Below are 22,720 nucleotides of genomic sequence, written 5' to 3'. Positions count from 1 at the left end.
GCTGGTCTCTTCGGAATCCTCAGTAGACACAGTGGTACTTGGTGCTGGTCTCTTCGGAATCCTCAGTAGAGGAAAGCGGGAACTGTCCATTTACACTGTAAAGGCTATGACGAAGTTTGAATGCCAGGGGGTTTTTTTTAACAAAAAGGAGGTCCTTGTAGTAGAGGAAACGTGCAACGATCGACCGGGGCTCCCCACGCCTAAACCTACCAAACCGGTGCACATTGTCAACTCAAACCGGAAGTCCACACCAAGCTCACCGAAGTGGAAATCTCGTAACAATGACTCAGTGTTTTCATCTTTTGAAATATTTTCCGAACGTCAGAAGAAGTATTTTATTGAATCAATGTAAAAATGATTTATTTTTATTTACACGTGAAGAGTTATTCAATGTACCCGGCTGACACCTAGTTACCCGGGTCACTGAATGATAAACCCACCTTTATTGTAGATGGCAGTCGAATACGTGCATTTAAATTATAAATATATTTTTGACAGCGAGATTTACTGGTTTTGTCGCTATTTACCTGGTGTATGTCGATTGACAAATCCATAACTGGTCGATACTGGATAAATCGTTTACTGGCTGTTCATTCAATCTACATCTCCCGACTACAGCGGACATTGTTCTCACATAGGATTAGTGGGCCTTGAGAGGGTGGCGCTCTGTGTCAGCCCGATTGATATTCAATTTGTGTCTCAAGTTCTTTACGACAAATGCAAACATTTATTCCTCTCAACGTGTTTAACTTTAAAATAAATTTCAATGAAGGTGATTATCGACATTTTGAAAAGAGAAGTACTTAATTATGGGAGTCATTATGTATACGCCCGAGCCGCTATCTTCAATGTTAGCTGTATACCAGTCTGATAAGTTCTCGTATAACCCGGACAAACGCTATCATATCATACCACATCGGTTGTCGTTCGTGATAAATAATCGTGAGGTTTAAAAGAAAGACTGACCCTTACATATAAACACGGATACCGTCGTCAACATCTTAATTATGCCTACAGATAAAAATGGACTTTTCCTGTGTGAAACACAAATGCAGAACACAAGTTAAAGGAGTTGTGGATATCAAGGAAAGAGCACTTCCTGTAGCATTTACCAGTCCAAAGCAGCTTTAAGATATTTCTTCAAGCGCCGTCTTCAGATTAATTGAGTAACTAACCATGTCTACAAGGGAGACTGTCGACAGCATTCTTAACGTGAGTATAATGTGGCTATATATAGTGTTATAATGTCCAGTGAAGAGTAGGGGTATAGGAGGGAACGGAGGGGGTGGGGGAGGGACGGGGAGGGACGGGGACGGGGAGGGAGGGGGCGGGGTATCCAGTTGTACAGTGATTAAAACCATGCAAGATATCGTATTAATTACGGATTATTACATGTGCTAGCTCGGGTCTATTGGTCTTAAGGCAGATTGGGACATCGATTAGCAAAATCAAAGTTGGCATTTTATTGTTATCCAGAGAAATACAAGAAATATCCAGGATTATAAAGTACGACTTCACGTCTTAACAGATACATAAGAACCTATTTACTCAGACTATTATAGCAAACAAAACAAATCAAGTTAAATGACTTAAGTCATTAAATTGTTAACTCAATAGAAGTTACCCCCCTTATCTAAACGTACCCCACAATTATACAGTTCCGTCAGTGGACACCATTCATGGTTAGTCTTTTCTCGCTTTGATGTTTGCTTCTTACTATCGTCTCTTGTTATTCAAAACGATACCGATTCATTAGCGTCCATAGTCCTATGAATGCAATACTCATTGCAGCATGTAGGTACTAAGCATACTACAGTGTATTATCATATCCTGTATGGTTATAGGCTATTGACGGAACCATCACCAGTGTGATTTCAGCAGGTAGGAAACTCTCAGTCAGAGATGATACTAGCCCGAACAGACTTTTCGTTTGATTTTTTTAATGTTTGACTCAAAACAATGAAATTTTGACAGTGATGACTCCTTGTGTGGATGCAACGTTGATTATCTATTAAGACGACCCATTCTCCCAGGTAACGACTTGGGTTATATTGTGAAGGATGCCATTTACAGTTTTTCAAATCGCAATCCACTGCCATGAAGAGTAGGCTCTGGCGATGTTGATATATCCCATACTCAACATAGGGATTGTTGTTGTCGCCAAAATAGATTAAGTAACGCGCTTTATATCAAATTACCGGCGACATAATAATTATTTTGGTGAGATAAGGTCGTGTCGGCTAAACCTGTACCATTGGTGAATATTTCAGCTGTGTCCCGAAGTATCTCGGCAGTTTTCCTTCTAGTTTTCTCACCTGCTACAAGCAGTTTTCTCTTTAAAATTCGCCAGGAACGGATTACTTGGCTGTCGGCAACTGAACAGATCTGTCCGTTCCGTGACTACCGCCAATCTCCGAATCCTTCGTGAGTATTGTAGCGGGTTCATGCCTAGTAATCACGGTGATTTTTCCTTGTTTCCGGCGTCTTCTAAATTTTGTTTATCAACGTAGATCACGATGCATAACAATGGCGTGCCACGAGGTTATTGAGTGAATTAGAACCTAGCCACACTTCACGTGACTAGTCGGTATGGTCATACAATGCCATATTCAGACTGATTTATACCACTAAGGAGTATGACTAGCTATTTATTCCGGGAAAAATAATGTCAATGATATCTGGAATATAAGATTATGCTCGTGGACTCGGGGTGGCTTTTGGTAGGATATTGTGTACTATCTATAGCTAGAGACACTTTCCTTACATTTATATGTCTGAAGCTGCCACACTCAAGTGGCATTAATGACACTGTATTGAACACATGTAAATACATGGGCCGTCTGGATATAGTTGGTTTTACTTCAGATGACTTCGTGTCAGGAATGTATACTCTAAACGCCATACCAATACACTAGCAGGTGAGATTATATTCATATTTACATCAGTGTCATTTGGACACTTCTTCTGCCTCAAATAGCAAACATTAAAACGACGTCACAAAATACACATTTTGATGCTCATATCTACTTTTAACAAGCATGTCATCATATATTCGAATGTATGACTTTGTCACTGTATAACCCTAAATGGCACATGTTGATATGCCTTATGGTATTGTAATAGTAACATAAGATACCACAGAAACTTTATATTGAAATACGGTTATCCATTCCATTAAAACATCTCTATGTATATAAATCTATATCAAGCTAAACTTCATAGTCCCTATGGATTTATCTTCATTTAATGACCTTCAAATCAGTAAATTATGTAATAAGCATACAAAATTAGAACGTGACCCAACCCTGTGTATACCGGGTTACATCCAGGCTGATAAACAGAAAAAACTTGGGTTTGTTTATCAAATGCAGAGAAGTTTCACTACCATTTCATGGCTTTTCACGTTGAACCTATCTTTGTTTTTAAGTAACAAACTCACGGTTACCAAATCCTTTCCTTTAGCGGCAGCAACCAGTACGTCTGATCGACATTGGGCTTCTGATGCGTGGCTTTGATTGTCAGTCCGCCATTCTTCACAAGAAACCAGTTTGCGCATGCGTGCATGACATGTTATCCGTCGTTTACCTATACAGGTTAGAGATACCCCCGTAATAAATGGGTAGTTTCCTGGTTGTATTTGCAAGTATGAAGAACTACGGTATTGATTCTAACATTATATCATCCCTTTGGATATATATTCTATGATTTAACATATTTTTGTAATTTTGCCATAATTTGTATGCTACGAAAACATAGAGAGGATTTAAGCAAGTATATGCAGTGCATGTATTAGGAATGCCAGATCTCATAATAGCTCTTTCCGTAATCATTTCCTTCACGATCAACGTAGACAGTTTGAGTAAATGTCTCGAAAGTTCCTCATCACAGAAAATGTAGAGCAAGACCAGAATAGGTGTAGCCGTGAGGTGGGAAAACGAATGTACAATTGTAGCATGCGCATGTTCAGTAAACGATATGGTTTCCAGAAAATTGAGCTAAACGAGCGTAGCATGACTCCTTTCAAAGCGCTGATTTTGAAAGTTCAATATGGTGCATGGTTACTAGAAAATGTATTTATACAAATAAAAAATGAAATTTGTTTGGAGAAAACATCTCAGAGGAATAAGCTGTGATGAATAAATTGTTTTTGTAACCAGTTTTTAAATGGCGTTACTTGAGCGTTTGTAGGCATATTAGCTTGCATGGAACTGACAGGTCTGCAGCCTTACACCCGTACGTTGGCGTGTGTTACGAAGCCCTTGTGGAAAACAATGTCACAATCCGTATTGCTTGTCCAGGTTTGACTGATGAGTGTTGAACAAAAAATCAGAATGTCATTTGTTGAAGGTCACCTTCGCCATGACACATGTGGTCGATCTTCTGTCATTAGCAACGAGCTTTCGACGACCTGCTATAGGCACCAACTGTAGATTATACAAGGTACACTTTCAGACAAATCAATCATAGTAATCCTAGTCGAACAAATCCCACAACGAGAACGGTAAATATCGTAATGCACAAGAACTCCGTGGCCTTCAGTCGTTACGTAGTAAAACACGGCATTGTGGCACTTGAATCAAATTATCGTCAGGCTGCAGATTGTCAAATGAACCGTTCAAATTTACCAATTAATAAACAAGGCATATGAATGAAGTTAATTGTGTATTGTTCCATACGAGTATCACCAACAAAAACAGACAATGTAGGTACATGGAGTATGGATGACACAGTAGATAGGGTAACCTTATAGTGACGGTGTGATAAGCTGGGTTCGTCCCGCTCAGACTCGGGAGACTGGTCCGGGACACTCAATGACGGGGTCACACTGTTAGAGGGGCGTGACACACAATCCGGGTCAGGGAAGCGCTTGTTTGAGACGGCAAACCACAGGGTGCGAGTCACGCCAATTGGCAGGTTAGCTCTGATAAACAAAAGGGATAGGGATTGGCAGTACCCCCGACGAGTCCCATGGAGGTCAGAAAGGTAAAATACGTCTCTGAAATAGTATTTCTTCATCTTTATGAACATTTTCTATTATATGGCTATACTATAATCATTTCTTCGGAATTACCGTTATTTACAGACACTGAAAAAAAAATCCTATTATTCTTTTATGTTCTAATGAAAACTACACATTTTGAAGCTGTTTCAGGGTTGTGGAATTTTCCAATGAGTTTGTGTTTGTTATTTATTATGATTTAATCAAAATTGATGAACGCACACTTCAAGCTTCGAAGTCGATACAATGAAGTTAAATGTAATTAATATCACACAGTACGGTAGTGGATTATACTAATACCTCATTGGTTTGTAAAAAGAGGATATCATGTTTTGTTAACTCCTTTCTATTGCAAATTGGTAAATAAAGTCAGAAAGTGACTAACAAATTGGTCATTTTTTATTATCACAGCTAATGATAGATCATTGAGTGCTAAAACTCCTCCCTCTATAGAGCTACCACAGAACATAAAGCCTACCTTGGTAATCTCCGTGAATAAGTGTTACTTTTTTCGTATGATATATCTGTGCAATTAACATTTGTTTAGAAAGTTAAACATTATATTGAGAGTTGATATCCGAAACTTACTTTTTCGCTACGGCGGAAGGTGATTATTAAATCTAACAATAATTATCTTGCGTACATCTATCACTAGGGGTTATCACGTGTACATCCATCACCTACAGTTATCTCGTGTACACCCATCACCTACAGTTATCTCGTGTACATCCACAACCCACAGTTATCTCGTGTACATCCACAACCCATAGTTATCTCGTGTACACCCATCACCCACAGTTATCTCGTGTACATCCATCACCTACAGTTATCTCGTGTACATCCATCACCTACAGTTATCTCGTGTACATCCACAACCCACAGTTATCTCGTGTACACCCATCACCTACAGTTATCTCGTGTACATCCATCACCCACAGTTATCTCGTGTACACCAACAACCCACATTTATCTCGTGTACACCAACAACCCACATTTATCTCGTGTACATCCATCACCCACAGTTATCTCGTGTACACCAACAACCTACAGTTATCTCGTGTACACCAACAACCCACATTTATCTCCCGCATCCATCACCCACAGTTATCTCGTGTACACCAACAACCCACATTTATCTCGTGTACACCAACAACCCACATTTATCTCGTGTACACCAACAACCCACATTTATCTCGTGTACATCCATCACCCACAGTTATCTCGTGTACACCAACAACCCACATTTATCTCGTGTAAACCAACAACCCACATTTATCTCCTGCATCCATCACACACAGTTATCTCGTGTACACCAACAACCCACAGTTATCTCGTGTACATCCATCACCCACAGTTATCTCGTGTACATTCATCACTCTCAGTTATCTCGTGTACACCCACCACATACGGTGAGTACCACTTTTTCACTTTTTCTATGCCGACTTCCTGTTTCCTATTACCAATGTGATTTAGAACTATCGTTTGTCAATGATTAAGGACGCGTGTGTTGATAGAATTAAGGAGTCCGCTCTGATACCTTGAAACAATGGATCTCGTGAGCTAAAACATTGTTTAATTAACACACTTGATAATTGATTTGACGATGATTAATCTTAATATCCCGGCGTGTGGTTTTATTGGATTTGATTGAGCGTTGTTGATGATATTTTGTAATAGACCGACTGGTCAATGACCCATAAGTTAAAAAAGTACCCCTACCGACGTTAAAATCTCGATACGGATCTTCGAAGTCAAATATCTTAGGAATAAAAACGAACCCTGATCGTCTTTGAAAAGTAAACTACATCCTAGTATGGCAAAAAATCCTAATCGGAAGGTAAATACTCCCACTTTTCGGTAAAAATTCCTGATCCGTCAGATAAAACTAACTTGGTCGTCAGTACCGTAGTTAGTCAGGTAAAGTACGTAGGTCGTCAGTACCGTAGTTAGTCGGGTAAAATACGTAGGTCGTCAGTACCGTAGTTAGTCAGGTAAAATACGTAGGTCGTCAGTACCGTAGTTAGTCAGGTAAAATACGTAGGTCGTCAGTACCGTAGTTAGTCAGGTAAAGTACGTAGGTCGTCAGTACCGTAGTTAGTCGGGTAAAATACGTAGGTCGTCAGTACCGTAGTTAGTCAGGTAAAATACGTAGGTCGTCAGTACCGTAGTTAGTCAGGTAAAATACGTAGGTCGTCAGTACCGTCGTTAGTCAGGTAAAATACGTAGGTCGACAGCACCGTAGTTAGTCAGGTAAAATACGTAGGTCGTCAGTACCGAAGTTAGCCAGGTAAAATACGTAGGTCGTCAGTACCGTAGTTAGTCAGGTAAAATACGTAGGTCGTCAGTACCGTAGTTAGTCAGGTAAAATACGTAGGTCGTCAGTACCGTAGTTAGTCAGGTAAAGTACGTAGGTCGTCAGTACCGTAGTTAGTCAGGTAAAATAGGTAGGTCGTCAGTACCGTAGTTAGTCAGGTAAAATACGTAGGTCGTCAGTACCGTAGTTAGTCAGGTAAAATACGTAGGTCGACAGCACCGTAGTTAGTCAGGTAAAATACGTAGGTCGTCAGTACCGAAGTTAGCAAGGTAAAATACGTAGGTCGTCAGTACCGTAGTTAGTCAGGTAAAATACGTAGGTCGTCAGTACCGTAGTTAGTCAGGTAAAATACGTAGGGTCAGGTAAAATACGTAGGTCGTCAGTACCGTAGTTAGTCAGGTAAAATACGTAGGTCGACAGTACCATAGTTAGTCAGGTAAAATACGTAGGTCGACAGTACCATAGTTAGTCAGGTAAAATACGTAGGTCGACAGTACCGTAGTTAGTCAGGTAAAATAGGTAGGTCGTCAGTACCTTAGTTCGTCCTGTAAATACTCTGGTCGCCTGATAGTATAAAGTCTCATGGAGATGGTCTGTAAGGATGTGTGGATGTAAAACGGTTTACACTAAATTTGTTTGGTAGAATCTAACAGTGCATTGAAATTGATATTTTCAGTATAAACTTACAATTGTCCCTCTCCAGTGGTGCCTTAACACAAAAACGGAGTGTACTCTCTATCTATCCATGAAATGATTCAAGTCAGTACTTGTAATCTAATTAAACTCGACTAGAATACAGTATTGTCAACTTTCTTTAATTATTTCCTTTTGGGCGATGGAATCTGCTAACCAATCAAAAACCACATCACTAAATACGCCATTTCCTAAGTTATGAAGTGATAACACAATTCGTTTAACCAATAGAAATGCACGTTACAAAAGGATTAATTGTTTCCAATTGTCAGGACGTTTGTTGATATATAGATCAGCTCATGGAAAGTGTCTAAATAGTGTGTAAGGAATAACTGGACAGTGGTAGACAAGGCACGGTAAGTGAATTAAAAACTCTCCCGCGGGATTTGTTTACGATAAGATCTGTTTACTGTAGGATTTATGTAAACCAATGTACGCACAATATAAACTATGTAAACAAAATGACGATTTTCTGTAGAGATTCTAAACCAAGATATTGGATCTCGTATCCGATCAGTTTATCGATTGTGTATCAAGTGTAATGATTTAGAAGATAGGTTCTACTTCAATATGAACTGTGTAATTTATAAATCTGTTGGAGACACTTTTCACCATCGAAACTAACAAGAGTTTTATGGTGACACGCGTTTTGTTTCCTAACTCCATCTAACCATGTTCTCCACAAAATAGATGTACCAGGTGTACCAGGTGTGCCAGGTGTGGAAACGTTACATCCTGTAATACATTTCTGTGTTATTACGTGCAAAAAATATAACTTTGGGGAATATTTTTACTCTGCTACCATACAAAGTCAAAACTAATAGCTTGTAAAACTATTTCGAATTCACTTTTAAAAGATATACCTCTTACTAAAAGCGACTATATTATAATAACATCGCACAAGAATCTTTATATAATTCTGTATATATTACCCACATACACTTTATATAAGTCTGTATATACTACCCACATACACTTTATATAATTCTGTATATATTACCCACATACACTTTATATAAGTCTGTATATACTACCCACATACACTTTATATAATTCTGTATATACTACCCACATACACTTTATATAATTCTGTATATACTACCCACATACTCTTTATATAATTCTGTATATACTACCCAAATACACTTTATATAAGTCTGTATATACTACCCACATACTCTTTATATAATTCTGTATATACTACCCACAGACACATTAACTAACACTTACGAGCCATGCTAATTAGTAATGAATTTATTATCGTGGCATCATTTTAATTCAATTACGGATTTAAATACCCCGTACATTAATCAGAACTATATATATATATATACATACAGAATGTTCTCAACGTCATCATCATGAGACATTGGTGATCATTCAATATAAATTGATTGTTTAGTCATGCGTGTAAACGGTATATACTTTTAACACAGCGGGTTTGATCACGTACCTGTATAATAAGTAATGATGAGGACACAATGCCCAGACACATGGATTTCTTTAAGTCTATCTTATGTATGCTACTAACCTTCCAATCAGATATTTGGCATACCGCGGATAGTGTGTATGTATACATTTGTTTGGTCATACACTATTCACAGTAATCGGTTTAATTTGTTTACTATTAATACCAACTGATTTCACAAGTAACAAGGACATTGTGTCCGCCTGGTCTTCGTCAGTACCTACATAGTCGTGAAGTTTGTAAACAATAGGTAGTCTGCCAATCAACTGTAACGTATAATTCTATTGATAGTTGTGTCTAAAGTTTGATTATCTTTATAACCTCGTTGTCATACCTATAATTAGTATGTGCACAATGTGTTGCAATGTAGATATTTACCAAATATAATTTCAAAGGTATATTCTTGTATGGAGACTGCAGGAGATATCCCTTGTGATCGTAACTCAATCAAACATGCCAAGAATGTATTTGCTCAGTTACGATTTGATACATTATGTGGGTCCTTCTGTATTCCACCCAGGAACAAATATACAGTTTATAGGCTGATTAAGTATGCATACAAATCGGCCACCACGATCAGATGTTCATCTGGACATAAAAACGGCACACAGGCGAGACAATATCAATTACGACGTAATACAATAGGCCTCATTGATATTCGACGATCTCCATATCGGACAAATCTCAAATAAATCCGTACAAAACCCCTTTGTCGTTTTATGTACTTCATTTACCTTGTGGTCTGTGTTTGTGTATGTAATGAAATAATTGGTAATATTGACGAGGTATCGAACAAGTGAAATTATGTACGGAACCAACAGAGCGCGACTTATGAAAGCGGAGTTACGTCCCCTCTCTCCGGTATCCACCAATGTAAGTATTGACAGCGGTGTTTGCTTTCCCGACGGCCACGGCATGTCTAATGGCAGTTTTATGTTGAGTGGGTGAATACCTTGCGTGTTACCGGAGTTTATTGGGCACACTGACAATACTCGGGCTGTAGGTGTCACTCATAATATCGACAATCAATTTGTAACTGAAAGGGGCTTTTCTAGTACGCTCTATTGATTTACATAAATATTTTGCCATTACTAACGCCATTTCACTCTTTTCTTTTCATGTTGGTTGTTTGGCTGTGATTGCTCCCACTCCAAAGATGCCGTGTTCTTGGCGGGAATACGTGGCTAACGTATTTCTGGAGAGTGGACATGTCAACAGGGCTGCAATTGTAGGACAAGATGGCCGAAGATGGGCAGCATCACCAGCATTTGATGTCACTGCCTCCGAAGTCCAGGCGATCTTGGATGGCTTTGTGGACTCCTCGGCGATACGGGCATTAGGCATAAGTCTAAGTAACAAGCGGTACACGTGTACCCGACAGGACAGTACAGTGATGGTGGGGCGGGATAGTGCTACAGGATTTGGCTGTGTCATCTACCGGTGCAAGCTCTGTCTCATTATAGGTGTTTACGAGGAGTCGGGCCACCCCGGTGGGTGTTACAGCATGTTGGTCAAGGTTGGAGACTACCTAAAGGACCAAGGATACTGACTTATATAGGATATTGTACTCGGGAATCGTATCTAGAAAGAAATGGGGCTAGATAACATGGCGGACCCACCGTGACCTATCACAGGAGTTCGGTAGTCGGAATCCATATACCCACGGTACCAAGAACGTGGTGTCGTGTCCGAAACCCGGGACAGTGTCGACGAGACCAGTGGGGGGAAATCATGGGCATGACCTTACCGTGTACCAAGTGCTCCCATAGGCCGATTGATCACGGGAGTATACCCAGTACTCACTAATTTATAGGACTAGATTTTCCATGAGATCCCATTATAGGGCTCTAAAATCATGGATCAAAATGTTCCCTAGGACTTATAGTACCACGTGTTCCTCGATATATATCATGGATCAATTGTGGCAAGGTTGTATAGTTACTAGGACCATAAGGATTAAGTGTCTCCCGGTATCATATCGTGGATGAATTGTAGCAAGGCTATGTACTATACGGATCAAGGTGTCCATCATTGATCAAGTGTTACTCGCAATAATGACATTGACCGAGCCGAGGGTTATTGGGAACCATACCACTCGTCAAAGTGTTCCCGGGGTCCATTCCATGGATTTCATATACAGGAACTCGTGCTTTGAGGAACTGTAATTGGTGGTAATCACAAAAATTAGTTGGGACCCTCGACAACATATCCGGTTGGTCTAGCCAGGAAAACAACGCGCGAGACCGACTAATTACCTGTAGGCTAATGGTGTGTAATAGGGACACCATTACAGGGTATGTCAAACCTAGGGAAGACAACATCACGTTAACTCTTGAGAACTGTAAGACGATATTATACTAATTATAACGGCATCGTGTCTTACCATTCCTAATGGCACTACAAAGAGTGTAAATGTCTGACGATTGGTCTTGATCACGGGAAGCGTGATTATAGGCGAATGAGTCGTATGGCTTCAACGGCATTTGGTTAATTGGCTACCAAAGAAAAGGAACTTGGAAATATCACGAGCACTAACACGAGAGGTGAAGGTCGTTACCGTGGCGATCCCTGTACAAGGATGTACGTGTTTTATAGGAAGAGAGCGGTCCTTATTGTGTCCCTATAGTGGAGGAAAACCCGCAAGCGTAACTAAATATGATTCTTATAGGGGACAATCGACGCCATCGTGACAATGACAAATACCGGCGTCAGCTCACGGCCTGGTTGTTAGTGTAGAGTTGGTACATTTGGTACATATCTGGTAGGATTGGTGCTAAGTTGATGTAATCGACATTGATGTTTCCTAGTGTATAGGTACCCAATATATATATTTGTACAATTAGTGAACAGTTGTACATGTATTTCAGTGAACTGTCGTTGAACCATACTGAGATGGATTTGTGCAATTAGTGAACAGTGGTATTTTGGTGAACTCACTTGTTGAACCATACTTAGATGGAGACAGTGGTATTTTGTTGGATTTGTACAGTAAGTGAACTGTGGTATTTTGATTTTAGTGAACGGCAGTTGAGCCTTACATACATAGATTTGTTCCCAGAGAAGAAACCTATATTACCAAGTGGTGTTGAGGACAATGATGACGAACACACACCTACGTATCTTTAATCATCAGTCATGTGATTGGCTCAACTACCGGTTAAATATACTCTTGTTGAAAACATAACGATGATTATTAAATTAGTGCATGAACAATGAGTAGCGAGAGTCATTAAGGAGACGCTATGATAACATGAAAATTGCGTCAGGGAGCTATCAATGCTGTCACTTGAGCAATCTTACCACAAATCATTGGCTAAATATGAACTCAGGAGACAAAGCTTTACGCCAGTCAATTTACTGTAGAAGCACGTAATGGTTGTCCCCAGGGACATGGTTAGACATTCCTTCTCCTAGCTGTAATGTATACATACACCGAGAAGTAACTAAAACTGTGATATATAAATATAACGAAGGGGATTTGACATGTCTAACCGGAACGAACTTATCTTTTGCGTAAGATTACAGCCGATGCTAATGATGTATGTTTTGTTTGTTCGTTTTTGAATGATGTGTATATTTGATTATATACTCAAAAACCAAAAGTAAATTACTGATTAATTTCCCCTTGTCCTCTTATTCTCAGCACTGTTTACTTCAAATAAGTATATGAGAGATCGAAAGAGGAGGAAAAGTGGCCTATTTATCAACTCATATCTACAGCTCATTAGTTAACATCTATAATATAGGGATACTCTCACATACAACAATGGCAAGATATATTAGTATAATTCAATATACACATTTCGGATCAGAATGTTACTAAGATACGGTTCATTTGTCATGGTTTGGCATGGACGCTTAAAGACCTTAGGTGTTGTTAGGACGTTAAACGATACTAAACCAAGCCAGAACATATTCGACAAACAGCGCCATAAGGTATAATGGTATATGGGCGCCATGTGCCCGATTATCTATACTTTACATATAAACACTGGGTGTAGATTTGAGAGAAAATGACATTTATATCAGGGTAGGCGCCGTGTAATATGGTAGTTTGACATGTCTCCAATGTAGATAAACACATTTGATTGGCTTCTTAGAAATCCCAATACTACGAACAATATAGCTGGATTAGCACGGTATCCCGAAGATTAGGTTCAACTTTGGTCGCCATCCCGTATCTTATCAGTAACACGGAATAGCAAGTACATTGTGTTTCCGTGTTGTAGACAAAATTGTCGATTCGCCCGAGGCTAATCTTAGAGTTTGGATGACATATTTTGATCATGCAGTTGTATCCTGAATATGACCGGGAAAGAATAGAGATAAGAGGAAAATTATGTGACCCTCGTTAAGGTTATGCAATGCCGTCAAGGTCCGGAGTGATTCCGGTCTTGTCGACGGAATTGACTTTGGAGTTGCAATCGGTCAGTGTTTTATGAGGAGGCCTGACAGAATCAAAGGTTTTATTTTATCATATTACAATATACATAGTGACTCCTGACGGGAAAGGTGTTTCTGCAGTTTCTTCTGCAAATGTGACATCGAGAAACCAAAAAATATACTATTGCTATTGCTTGGTATCTCATGTAGCGGAACTAGACCGTTACGATCATCGGCCACAAGGTGGCTCAATTGGTATGGCATTTGGCTAATGTTCGGATGCCCCAGGTTCGAACCTCGGACTGGCAGTGCATTTTCCCACTCTTAGATCTCCCACGGTGTTCGGCGTTGTCGACTTGAACATGATGACGCGATCCACAGGTGTCTATCACGAGGTATTCCTGGTGTGTTCTTACTATAAACTGATATCAAGTTAAATTGTAACCGGTACCTACACCGACAGATCGATGTTGTTACGTAGGTCGGGGGAAGGGTTTACAGTTATCATTGATCGCTGTATATACTGGGTAGTACGTAATACGGGTAGTTCGAACATACATCTAATAGGTTCAGCAGTTTATTGATTGTATATATAACGTTAAGGCACTTGACAAATCTGGGCTGTAGTCTTTTTATTGAAGGTAAAAAAAATAAGTGTTTTTTATATGTGTTTCTTGAATGATTTCGTACATTGCTTTATAATGTACGACGAATCCATTACGAGTTCAATGCATTAAAACATATTTGAAATTTATTGTACGGATTTAAGTAAGGAATCGCTTGGTTGATTTTCACAACGTTAAATGTAAATTAGACCAGTTCTGAATTAATTCGAAGGGTCAGTCATTGTTATCTTCTGATTTATATTCCGATGTCAAGGTCATCACCACACATCGATATGTCGATAGCATCACCACACATCGATATGTCAAGGTCATCACCAAACATCGATATGTCGAAATCATTCCAATCGATATGTTGAGATCATCCCCATCGATATGTCGAGATCATCACCACACATCGATATATCGATATCATCACCACACATCGATATATCGAGATCATCACCACACATCGATATATCGAGATCATCACCACACATCGATATGTCGAGATCATCATCACACATCGATATATCGAGATCATCACCACACATCGATATGTCGATTCAGGTTTAGCATTACACATCAATATGTCGATATGTGGATTGCACCACATAGTGATATGTCGATATAAGGGTTGGTGCCACACAGCGATATGTCGATATAAGGGTTGGTGCCACACAGCGATATGTCGATATAAGGGTTGGTGCCACACAGCGATATGTCGATATAAGATTTGGTGCCACACAGCGATATGTCGATATAAGGGTTGGTGCCACACATCGATATGTCGATATTAGGGTTGGTGTCACACAGCGATATTTCGATATTAGGGTTGGTGCCACACAGCGATATGTCGATATAAGGTTTGGTGCCACACAGCGATATGTCGATATTAGGGTTGGTGCCACACAGCGATATTTCGATATAAGGTTTGATGCCACACAGCGATATGTCGATATAAGGTTTGGTGCCACACAGCAATATGTAGATATTAGTGTTGGAGCCACATAGCGATATTTCGATATTAGGGTTTGTGCCACACAGCGATATGTCGATATAAGGTTTGGTGCCACACAGCGATATGTCGATATAAGGTTTGGTGCCACACAGCGATATTTCTATATTAGGGTTGGTGCCACACAACTATATGTCGATATTAGGGTTGGTGCCACACAGCGATATTTCGATATTAGGGTTGGTGCCACACATCGATATGTAGATATTAGGGTTGGTGCCACACAGCGATATTTCGATATTAGGGTTGGTGTCACATAGCGATATGTATTAGGGTTGGTGCCACACAGCGATATTTCGATATTAGGGTTGGTGTCACACAGCGATATGTCGATATTAGGGTTGGTGCTACACAGCGATATTTCGATATTAGGGTTAACACCATATATTTCAATCATGAGGTCACAGTTGTAATTATACCTCGAGTTATCGGAGTTTGGACGGATTCAACATTTTGAAAAATTGAAGCCTGGGCTGATATCGAGGTCACGACAGATACCACACGCCCCGGTCATATCAATTCATTCTGGTGTGGGACTTATTGCTTTAAATCGCTGGGTCGTGTTTTAATAGCCATTCAAATATTGATGTATTCGCTATTGAACAATACACACAAGTACGACTAGCAGTCAAGAGGCCACTTCACGGATAAACATACATTGGTTTGGAAGATTTAACATTTAATCCTACTTCAAAAAATATTCTGAGAGATTGCACTGGTGCTTTTGTAGATATCGACAATGGGCATGTAGATTTAGCGGAATCATTTGTGTTCGTATTACGCGTATATTTTCTATCTTTTTAATACTATTGGATACATTGTACTCTTTACCCTACTACCGGCCGCCTGACAGTGAACGTACCTTCATGTAACACATTGCTCTTGAATTTCAGTGGCATATCTGTTCTGAATGCATTTTCAGCTATTTGTATGATAATTACAGGTGTATTAGTGATCAAACCATATTCAAAATTATTAAATCTGCATGAATATTCATCTTTAAGTTTGCAAATAGATATTTTTCTGTTTTTGTATTTTGCCAAACTGATGGTCATTGTAGGTTTAACACACATTATTAACATACACACATACACTACACGCATACGTCTCGAACACAGAGCTGCCATCCTTAAATCGCCCTAGCTGTTGATAGGACGTTAAACAATATCAGACCAAGCCCATGTATTTCCCGTATAATCTGTATTAAACACGAAACATGACACTTCGATATAGCCATAAAATGAAAAGACACATTACTTCATGTGTACGTGTAGGCTTTGATGTGTTAATGATATCCAATCTTATTGTCAACGACATAACGAACATGTCGTTTTTCTCTTAAACCATGCACAGATTTTTATACTGGTATGATTTAGCAAGCATTCCAATGTGACACAGGTTTAATTGGTGTCTCGTTGGCTGGCTGGGCATCAACAACAAACTTACCACTCACCTGTATCCTAGGAAGGTATAAGTGTCGCGTTTTCGTGTCGGGTCACGCGACTCTCAATATACAGAGTTAATGCCCTTTGTTCATTGTAATACCTGCCTTATCTCCTGAAGTACGATATTTTCAGAGTCCACGGTGGTCCCCAATATACAAGTGAGGCATGATTTAATTTCAGCGAGAGAGAATTCGTGGTCACAAGATATTTTCGTGTCATTGATAAGTACACAGTAAAAATGAAAAAGTAATGCTCTGGACAAACTGGATTGAAAAAAAAAACAAAAAAAAAAAAAAAAAAAAAAAAAAAATAAAAAAACAAAGGGGTATGGCTTTGTATTTAATACTTCACAATACTAGCACGATTTAAGAACTCTGTTTTGCCATGGAACACAGTAATAAAGAGTCACGTTTAACAGCCAAGGTCATTTATGGAGACGCCAAAGGAAAGAGACACATCACAGAAAGAGAGAATGCAGGATATAAGGGTATGATAAAGGCTAAGTGTTCCAATGTGGACAGTAGATTGATTTTGGTCTCTGTGGTGTACGTTAAGCAGACGATAGAGAATAAAAACAAGTCTTGATTCTTCTACAACGGCCACACTGAGATGGGACACATCGTGTCTTAGTCTTGTGAGCTCCTATGTCCACTGAAAATGCGTTTCCCAACATCTTTCAACAATAGGTTAGTCTAAGGTCAATGCCAATTAGGCCTCTTCTTATTCCAATACTGCCTGTAATTTCTATGTATATGCGACCAATAATCAACGTTGTCTATGGTTAACAAACTCGGAAGTCATTAATATCATATATTCCTATAATATAACTTGATAAGCGGCATTTACTTTATTAAAATGATTATTTCCTAATACAAACAAATACCAATTGTCTAACACGTGAATGCCAAGGATACACGTGATGTAGCCACGTGCTATTATAAACATTACATTACTATGCAGTCTGGAGCCTAAAGCTTGACAACTGTCGGACAACATTTTTCTCGCATTGGCACGATAGTTTACTGTTTACCATGTCCCTGGTCCATAGAGTAATCAATTAGAATGAGTACTGACAAAACTGATGTATCCTCAGACTTGAGGTTATATCACCAGGGCGTCAGTGATTCTCTGATTTGCTAATTTCCGTTTGCTTTCTGAGAATGTTTAGGTTAGAGGGTAGTGAAGGCGGTTTTAGTTATGTTTTCCCTGCCACGTGAGAAGCGTCTCACGTGAGGTGACAGTGTTCCATGCGACAAGTCATCAATATGTCTAATCTGATGATTTACTATCTCACGAAACACAACGATTTAAAGTTCCTGGAATTATCGTCATGTCGGAGACATTAACCAGGAACCTGAGTAAGTCGTGAGGAAATCAGTCTGTAAGTAAAATGGCCATCGTCTCACATCACATTCAAATTGTGTAGACAGTCGTCACCTAACAGGTCCATCTGGGCTAGTCGGTCCGTAAACGTTCCTGATTGTCATCAGGCCCCATTGTGCGCCACTGACGAGTCCCGGAAGGAAAAAACCTAAAAGAACAAAAACAAACAAACACACAAAACCGTTTGAGAAATCTGTACAGTCATTTTCGGAAGTTGTACTGCATCTTAACTTAATTCATTTTTAAGCGTAGCTACATGTGATGTGACATCGGCGTCCATTGACGATGGAACCACCCAAAGGCTATTTGTGCCACTAAGGACGTCGCACAAATCAGTCTTAAGGCACATTTTTCGACAACCGGTTGACCGGAAGTGTCAAGTTAGGTGTCATTAACCTAAATAACGAAAGTTCATCCAAAAGGGGGCAGCATTTAAATGCACTGAAATTGTCCCTGGTCTCCCCCAAAACACAGGAAGGACTGCTTCCTAATAAACTCAGACAAAATCGTCCAATCACGTATTGGAATTTAGAAGACTTTTTTTTCTAATGTCTCCCAGCATGAGGCGTTGTGTTGTTCGTGGTTCATACAATACGCCTGTCAGACTTGATCAAGGACATACAGGCATACGTCAATATAAGCTCAGTCTGTCCAGAAGCCAACGAAGGAAGTGGTAGCCGATGATCTGCAATTGACCTTTGATTACAACCCGACTAACATTCCGTTCTAAAAACATCAATAATCCAGGAATCTCCTGAGAATTTCTAGCCTCGGTTTGGCGAAACTGCAGATTAAATTATATATTTACAGCTGTAGTTCTGTAGATAAGCATGTCGTGTGTAAACAATCTAGAACGGAAGAAAGACAGACAAATCAAACCTGCATAGATAATTGTTGTTTTGGTCACAGATTTAATCCCACAAGGTCGTTGAGTTGGCATACATGGACAAGATTGGTAATATCCCCTTCAGTATGATATTTTCGGCAATGCTATATTTAGAAGTGGTAGATTAGTTTAACATTAGAATTACAGCCCCATGACAGTTAAACAATTACTATAATAAATAAAAGCTAGTTGATCGTAAATAAATTAGTACAATATCATAAATGGTTCACAAAATAACTCCAAACCATGTGATATAATAACAAAATACGATATTTTAGAATTTGTTTATGGAAGGATCAATCACTTCTGTGCAGAATTTAATCTGTAACAGTAAAATCTTTTAACTGAATGTTTCATATCTTAATTTTCATTACATCACTTATATTACGTCAATTTCTATGTGTTCAATTTATTATCTCATTTAAATAATGTTTTATTATCAAATTTACAAATTGTACACAATTGAAAACGTCAATGCCATATACTTTAACTTATGTTCGTCTATAGTTTATCGTTAATCAGGTAAGTATATCGTTAATCAGGTAAGTATATAATCAGGTAAGTATATCGTTAATCAGGTAAGTATATCGTTAATCAGGTAAGTATATCGTTACTCAGGTAAGTATATCGTTAATCAGGTAAGTATATCGTTAATCAGGTAAGTATATCGTTAATCAGGTAAGTATATCGTTAATCAGGTAAGTATATCGTTACTCAGGTAAGTATATCGTTAATCAGGTAAGTATATCGTTACTCAGGTAAGTATATCGTTAATCAGATAAGTATATCGTTAATCAAGTAAGTATATCGTTAATCAGGTAAATGATAGTTTGCCTACTAGTATCTTATTATTGATTGTGTGTAAATGTCTATACAATAATGCCGTATTCGTAATTTAGGAGAGGAATTATCATAAGCTTATAGCTTGTTTTCCAATGTTAATGGTTGATGTAATTGTATTGTGATGTAGTGTGTAAGTGTGTCTGAATAAAATGTTGTTTAAACTCAGCTTCTTTGTTAACAATCCGGTTGTTCCACAAAGTTTTACCTGTAAAGGATCTCTGACATAAACCTGAGAATATGTACGTGTAGTTATTATAAACGGCGCACACGATTCCAATTTATTCTGTACAATAGAAAGCAGTATTAATGAGACAATAGAAATCAGTGTCGGTAAGACAATAGAAAGCAGTATTAGTGAGACAATAGAAAGCAGTATTAGTGAGACAATAGAAAGCAGTATTAGTGAGACAATAGAAAGCAGTATTAGTGAGACAATAGAAAGCAGTATTAGTGAGACAATAGGAAGCAGTATTAGTGAGACAATAGAAAGCAGTATTAGTGAGACAATAGGAAGCAATATTGGTGAGACAATAGGGAACAGTATTGTTGAGGTGATAGGAAGCAATATTGGTGAGACAATAGTAAGCAATGTTGGTGAGACAATAGGAAGCAATGTTGGTGAGACAATAGGAAGCAATATTGGTGAGATAATAGAAAGCAATGTTGGTGAGACAATAGGGAACAGTATTGGTGAGACAATAGGAAGCAATGTTGGTGAGACGATAGGGAGCAGTATTGGTGAGACAATAGGAAGCAATGTTGGTGAGACAATAGGAAGCAATATTGGTGAGACAATAGGAAGCAGTATTGCTGAGGTGATAGGAAGAAGTATTGGTGAGACAAAATGAAGCAATATTGATCAGACAATAGAAAGTAGTAGTGATAAGACAATAGGAAGCAGTGTTGGTGAGACAATAGGAAGCAGTGTTGGTGAGACAATAGGAAGCAGTGTTGGTGAGACAATAGAAAGTAGTAGTGATAAGACAATAGGAAGCAATGTTGTTGAGACAATAGGAAGCAGTATTGGTGAGACAATAGGAAGCTGTATTGGTGAGACAATAGGAAGCAGTGTTGGTGAGACAATAGGAAATAGAAGTGATAAGACAATAGAAAGTAGTAGTGATAAGACAATAGGAAGCAGTGGTAGTGAGACAATAGGAAGCAGTGATGGTGAGACAATAGGAAGCAGTGGTAGTGAGACAATAGGGAGCAATGTTGGTGAGACAATAGGAAGCAGTTTTGGTGAGACAATAGAAAGTAGTAGTGATAAGACAATAGAAAGTAGTAGTGATCAGACAATAGAAAGTAGTAGTGATAAGACAATAGAAAGTAGAAGTGATAAGACAATAGAAAGTAGTAGTGATAAGACAATAGAAAGTAGTAATGATAAGACAATAGGAAGCAATGTTGTTGAGACAATAGGAAGCAATATTGGTGAGAGCATAGAAAGCAGGGCCCATCAAAACACAGTTATCCCACAGTAACTATAGTTTTTTTTAAACAGGTGACTAAGAAAACAATATGCGTCAAACTCCCCCTCCTTTGGAGATTAGTGAAGCATCATCAAGATAAAGCCTTGAGGGTCTGTTATACCTAGCCGATTTGCCTCGCCGCAGCTTATCCGTACCCCAACTGGCAGTGATTTTCGGAGATCGATACTATTACGGCTACACAACAGTATCATATCCCTAAGAATCGTCAGTATATCGTCAGTATATCGTCAGTATATCGTCAGTTTATCGTCAGTATATCGTCAGAACATCGACAGACATACTCAAAATGATCTGCCGATGCGCTGTCGGAGCCTGCAACGGATTTACAACGGCGGTACAACGAAAGTGGTGTCTTATTCTCTGCTGATATTCTCGCCGTTATTTGTTGTCTGTTCCGGTTTTGTCCCGGCGAGTTACATCGATAGTGTATGCCAGATTCTTACCAGCGGTCTCTCCAGAAAGGAAACCGTGACGTTTATTGGAAGTCCAGAAACCACTGTAGCAGCATCAAACTAACCAGACATAGTCATTCAAACTCTTCGTGTGAGTAAATGCTTGACCAAACATACAAGGGACCACGACAGATTAGTGGAAGTCGTCTTGTCGGTGTTAAGTGTTTTTCTTGTCCAAGTTGTCGCGTTTGCGTATATCCGTTAATTTCCTGCCCAGACATACCACTCGTCGACCTGTGACGCTTTTAGACAATCTAGTTCTGATACAAACTTATACCATTTTTATTGTTATTATGGTAGCAATAACATTTTATACGCAAAAGTGCAGACTATTTGTTGGTTGGTTTGGTAGGTTGATATTTATTCATTTGTTTATTCATTTAAGGACAAAGCATACTTCAATGAGACCGACTTAAGAGCCGCTTTTTATAGTGCCATCACACTGTAATGTCACAGGTACATTGACATAACATCTCTCCCGGTCCATTATACTGTAATGTCATGTCACAGATACATTGACATAACATCTCTCTTGTTCCATTTTACTGTAATGTCATGTAACAGGTACATTGACATGACATCTCTCTTGGTCCATTATTGACATGACATCTCTACCCGTCCATCATTGACATGACATCTCTCCCGGTCCATCATTGACATGACATCTCTCCCGGTCCATCATTGACATAACATCTTTCCCGGTCCATCTTTGACATAACATCTCTCCCGGTCCATCATTGA

At 39.0% G+C, this 22,720-nt stretch overlaps 2 protein-coding genes across 3 annotated transcripts; both read left to right on the top strand.

Annotated features, from left to right (window-relative positions):
• Positions 1-954: 954 nt before the first annotated feature.
• Positions 955-13,095, top strand: LOC117325760 (profilin-2-like). Of its 2 annotated transcripts, none has more exons than XM_033882200.1 (2): positions 955-1,212; positions 10,631-13,095. In XM_033882200.1, exons 1-2 carry the CDS (start codon positions 1,177-1,179, stop codon positions 11,021-11,023), a joined length of 429 nt encoding a protein of 142 aa, XP_033738091.1. In that variant the 5' UTR covers positions 955-1,176; the 3' UTR covers positions 11,024-13,095. The 2 variants fall into 2 exon arrangements, with proteins under 2 accessions (XP_033738091.1, XP_033738092.1); XM_033882201.1 differs by lacking the exon at positions 955-1,212 and adding an exon at positions 4,904-4,983.
• Positions 13,096-17,306: 4,211 nt separating this feature from the next.
• Positions 17,307-21,518, top strand: LOC117326487 (fap1 adhesin-like). Its single transcript, XM_033883237.1, has 3 exons — positions 17,307-17,442; positions 20,329-20,615; positions 20,898-21,518. Exons 1-3 carry the CDS (start codon positions 17,307-17,309, stop codon positions 21,516-21,518), a joined length of 1,044 nt encoding a protein of 347 aa, XP_033739128.1.
• Positions 21,519-22,720: the final 1,202 nt, after the last annotated feature.

Source organism: Pecten maximus, chromosome 4, assembly GCF_902652985.1.
Source record: "Pecten maximus chromosome 4, xPecMax1.1, whole genome shotgun sequence".
NCBI lineage: Eukaryota > Metazoa > Mollusca > Bivalvia > Pectinida > Pectinidae > Pecten > Pecten maximus.
The sequence above is the reverse complement of the archived record's forward strand: the minus strand, read 5'-3'. Positions and strand labels throughout refer to the sequence as shown.

What these genes read in the sequence shown, in the direction of transcription:
- LOC117325760 (XM_033882200.1), top strand. Translation starts at nt 1,177, where the DNA reads ATGTCTACAAGGGAGACTGTCGACAGCATTCTTAAC. An exon ending in CTGTCGACAGCATTCTTAAC is followed by an intron (nt 1,213 to 10,630) that starts GTGAGTATAATG and finishes CCCACTCCAAAG; the next exon opens with ATGCCGTGTTCTTGGCGGGA.
- LOC117326487 (XM_033883237.1), top strand. Translation starts at nt 17,307, where the DNA reads ATGGAACACAGTAATAAAGAGTCACGTTTAACAGCCAAGGTCATTTAT. An exon ending in TAAGTGTTCCAATGTGGACA is followed by an intron (nt 17,443 to 20,328) that starts GTAGATTGATTT and finishes TCTGTACAATAG; the next exon opens with AAAGCAGTATTAATGAGACA. An exon ending in GCAATATTGGTGAGACAATA is followed by an intron (nt 20,616 to 20,897) that starts GTAAGCAATGTT and finishes AATATTGATCAG; the next exon opens with ACAATAGAAAGTAGTAGTGA.